At 42.0% G+C, this 4,594-nt stretch overlaps 1 protein-coding gene across 1 annotated transcript; it reads left to right on the plus strand.

The window, feature by feature from the left end:
- The first annotated feature begins 3,283 nt into the window (after positions 1-3,283).
- LOC126497268 (immunoglobulin-binding protein 1b-like) lies at positions 3,284-4,351 on the plus strand. Its single transcript, XM_050135209.1, has one exon. It carries the CDS (start codon positions 3,284-3,286, stop codon positions 4,316-4,318), a length of 1,035 nt encoding a protein of 344 aa, XP_049991166.1. The 3' UTR covers positions 4,319-4,351.
- Positions 4,352-4,594: the final 243 nt, after the last annotated feature.

Raw genomic sequence — 4,594 nt, forward strand, 5'->3', positions numbered from 1 at the left:
TTTAAAAATGCATAGTGGCCTTAAAATTTGCATTTTAAAATCATATTTTAACACAAATAGAGAAATATGAATCATCGCATAAATTTGGGATCCCAAGCAAGAGAAGCGGAGAGAAAGAAAGAGGAGGAAGAAAGAAGGAAAGAACGTGATACAAACTGAAACTGTTACTAAGAAAATGAATAAAATAAAATAAAGAGAAGGAAACTTACAAGCAAAGGAAAATTCATAATTAATGCATAATTACCATCTTTATATGTGACACAGAATAGCACTGATGGAAATAAGGGAAGTCTTTGTGTGTGTATGTGTGTGTGTTTGTGTGTGTGTGTACAAGCACACATTACAAAAGGAGAAATCAGAAACTTGGAGAATGAATCAGAAAGTAAAAGAGAAAACACAGGCTGGTGGAAAGATAGTTCCAAGCAAAGGTCTTTCCTTTCAAGCATAAATTCCTGAGTTCAATCCCTGAGAATTCCATGGTCCTCTGATGCTCACAGTGGCACTATATTATCTGTGCAGGTACACAAAAAGCTAGGTGGACAAATGCAATAAAAATTCAGCAAAACTAGGAATAGAAATGAAAATTTACAGGGTTGGAGAGATGACTCAGTGTTTAGAACACTCTGGGCTCTTTCAGAGGACCTAGGTTTCATTACCAGCACCCGTATGTGCTGTGTAATATTAGTTTAGGATGTGTTGCATTTGTTTATGCCGTAGAATATTTGTTTAATGATTCAAAGATTTGTTGTATTGGGGCTGGAGAGATGGCTCAGCAGTGAAGAGCACTAGCTGTTCTTCCAGAGGACCTGGGTTCATTTCCCAGCAATCACATGGCAGCTCACACCTGCCTCTAACTCTCCAGTTCCAGGAGATCCAACTCTCTCTCTCTCTCTCTCTCTCTCTCTCTCTCTCTCTCTCTCTCTCTCTCTCTCTCTCTCACACACACACACACACACACACAGAAGCAAAAAAAAGCATAAAAATAAACATTGAAAAAGATTTGTTGTATTATACTATGTTGCATTTGTTTAACTCTGTAAAGCTGTGTTACTTTGCCTATCTAAAACATCTGACTGATCTAATGAAGAGCTGAATGGTCAACAGTTAGTCAGGAGAGGGATACATGGGGCTGGAAGGCAGACAGAATAACTAGGAAGAAAAATCTAGGATTGGGAGAAGAGCAAGGAGCAAGAAAAAGAGAAGAGGGGGACACCAGGAGCCAGCCACCCAATACAAGCCAGCTATGGAGTAAAAGTGAACGTAAGATTATACAGAAGAAAGATAAAAGTTCAGGAGCAAAATATATCAAAGAGAAACAGGATAATTTAAGTTAGAAAAGCTGGCTAGAAACAAGCCAAGCTAAGGCTGTGCATTTATAAATAAGAATAACTCTCCCTGTGTATTTGTTTGGGAGGTGGGTGGTGGGCCCCCAAATAGTTAAAAAAAAAAAAAACTACATGAACTACACATGGTTACTATCAACTCTCCAGATCCACAAGAATCCATTACCCTTTTCTGGTCTCCTCCAGTACTTCATGCAAGCGATATACAGATGAACCTGCAGGCAAAATAGGCAAAATACCAATAAACATAAAATATAATAAATTTCCTTAAAATTTAAAATTTCCTTTACATAAAAAGAAAAGGGGCATATACATGAAAGATATAAACACTAAAGACTATAAATAATTTGCAATTTTCTAAGGAATGTTGTAAGGAGAAAGTAGAAGTAAAAGTAAATCCTCAAATATATTAAGGTCTTCTCTACGTTGTCAAATAGTCCATTCTGTAATAAACACACCTATTTTTATGCAGCAGTAATAATTAATTCCTGGTTTATTTTGCTTTAATTAATTTTAAAAGAATAAATGGAAACATACCTGTCATACTAAAATTCAATTAAACATTTAGCAATGAACAAAAATCCACACATATAAAATAAAAATACCTTTGTATGTCAAATTCTAAACTTTTCCAAATTCTAAACTCAAAATTAGGAACTTGAAAGCTTATATTAAATTATACAATTAAAGATAAATTTATTTAGCTATGCAATCATTATGCTATCATTATGTATTTTGAATCTTCAAGTTAATCAGGATTGTAATACAATGGGGTAAAAGTAGAAATTGCAACCATAGACCTCATATGTTTCAAAATGAGTGTATGCAGCTATGCCTACATGTACCAGAAAAAAAATCTAAGAGTTCTCCAAATTAATTCCCTTGAAAATCATAATAATATGCTAAGTTGAAGGTCACATGTGTTATTAAACTCAACAGACATCTGGTCAAAAAGTTCAAACTGGGGCTAGAAAAGTGACTCAAGGGTTAAGAGCAATTCCTGCATTTACAGAAAACCTGTGTTCGTGTCTCAGCATCCAAATACTAACTTCAGTTCCAGGGGAATCCACCGTCCTCTTCTGACCTCACTGGGCACTGCACACCTCTGCTGCTCAAAAATACATACAATCACATGTACACATAAAATCAAAATAAATCTTAAAAGGAAAAGGGAAGTACCCAAAAGTATGATGACTATAAAAATTCATGTAGTAACAGATTCAGAGAAAGATGTTCTGGCACACCATAGAGGAAACAGTATCTTTTAGTGGACTTTAACATTATATTAGATCTATATTACCACCCCTATACACACACACACACACACACACACACACACACACACACACACCTCGCGGTTTCAGTTACCATCTGTGATAACCCAAAATATAAACTGCAAAATTCCATAAAGAATCCATGCTTCTGCCGTTTGAATACGAAGCTGAGAGGCATCGTGAAATCTTTTGCCATCCTGCTCCTCCCCACACAGCGATCACTCGTTAATGCAATGCGTCGGCACTGTATTGGCTCCCTATGCATCAGTCACTCGGCAGCCATTTCTGTTATTAAAGCAACGGAGAGCACTAACAGAGTGCTTCTGTTCAAGAGACACTTCTCTGGTAGCCTAGCAATGGTTACCATGCCGACATCATTCGTATCCCTTACGCAGTTGTTTCACACCACGCCATCACAAGGGGGAAATACTATAATACGACACTGAGAAGAAGCAGGGTTTGATGGCACCATCTGTAATCCCATCCCTCCGGAGGCTGAGGCTGGAGGACAGCCCATTCCAGGCCAAAACCAGTTGCATAAAAAGTTCCAAGCCCACCTGCACTGAGGAGACTTCCTGCTTTCTCCTTCCGGCTTTCTCCTTCCGGCTTTCTCCTTCCGGCTTTCTCCTTCCGGCTTTCTCCTTCCGGCTTTCTCCTTCCGGCAAGATGGCATCTGAGCAGGAGCTGCAGACGCCAAGGCTTCCGGACTTGCTGGAAACCAGCAGACAACTTCTGGAGGAGGTAGAAGCCTCAACGCAACCCATGGGCTCCAGGCTAATCCAGGATAAGGTTACGAGGGCCTTGGAACTCCTGGCGAAAGCCTCGGACATGTTATTGCAGCTCGATATGTTCAGCAGGAACGAAGATTGGGAGGAGATTGCTTCCGCTGACCTCAAGTACCTGATGCTGCCGGCCCTGAAGGGCGCGCTCACACTGAAGCTGGTGGACACCAGACATCGTGTCAACCATCTGCAGCAGGCTCGAGACCACTTCATGAACTTCCTAACCCAGAGCCACAACTACCACTTGGCAGATTTTCAGCTGCCCTGGGACCAGAGCAGCTCACAGGAAAGCAACCAGCCTCCTTCAGCCATCCTGGAGCCCAACCTCGTTGCCATGGCATCCCAGAGGCAGGCCAAAATCCAGAGGTACAAGCAGAATAAGGCTGTGGAGCAGAAGCTGGCTGCCCTGAAGTCAGCAGTGGAGAGTGGTCAGGCTGATGACGAGCGTGTGCGGGAATATTACCTCCTTCAGCTGCGCAGGTGGATCAACATCAGCTTGGATGAGATCCAGAGCATAGACCAGGAGTTAGAGATCCTGAGGGAAAGAGACTCCTCCAGTGAGGCATCAGCTTCTCGTTTGCCTCCTCAGGAGAGACCTCCAATAAAACCCTTTGTCCTCACTCGGAGCGTTGCCCAAGCACAAGTTTTTGGAGCTGGGTACCCAAGTCTGGCAACTATGACGGTGAACGACTGGTATGAGCAGCAGCAGAAGTGTGAGGTTTTACCGTCATCAGATAAGGAAGTCGAAAAGCAAGCACCACCACCTGATTCCCACAGAGTGTCTCAGCAAGAAGAAGAGCCGGAGCTGGAGCAAAAGGAAGAAGAGGAAGATGAGGATGCCCTCCACAGGATGCAGCAGTGGGATGACTGGAAGGATACCCATCCTAGGGGCTATGGCAACCGACAGAACATGGGCTAACCTCCCCTCCAGTGGGAAAAGGATGCTGGACCACTCATCTCCCCACACAAGGGTAACCCTGTTCTCTTCCCTTGCTTGTGCCCCTCCTCCAGAAGTGTGCAACAAAGGCAAAGATACTGAGTCTTGCTTCGCATTCAATAAAGTACCGCTTTTTTTTGAGATTTATTTGCACCCTATTTAATATCCAGTGCTCTCGTTTGGGCATTATTCTCATGAAGGTATATTGCAGTTTCTTAAGGGGATAGAAAGAGTGTTGAGAAATGGTTTGCAAGCATT

Source organism: Alexandromys fortis, unplaced genomic scaffold, assembly GCF_014885135.2.
Source record: "Alexandromys fortis isolate MF-2015 unplaced genomic scaffold, M_Fortis_MF-2015_v1.1 scaffold_21, whole genome shotgun sequence".
Lineage (NCBI taxonomy): Eukaryota > Metazoa > Chordata > Mammalia > Rodentia > Cricetidae > Alexandromys > Alexandromys fortis.

Excerpts from the sequence above, each read along its gene's own strand:
- LOC126497268 (XM_050135209.1), top strand. The coding sequence starts at position 3,284 with ATGGCATCTGAGCAGGAGCTGCAGACGCCAAGGCTTCCGGACTTGCTG.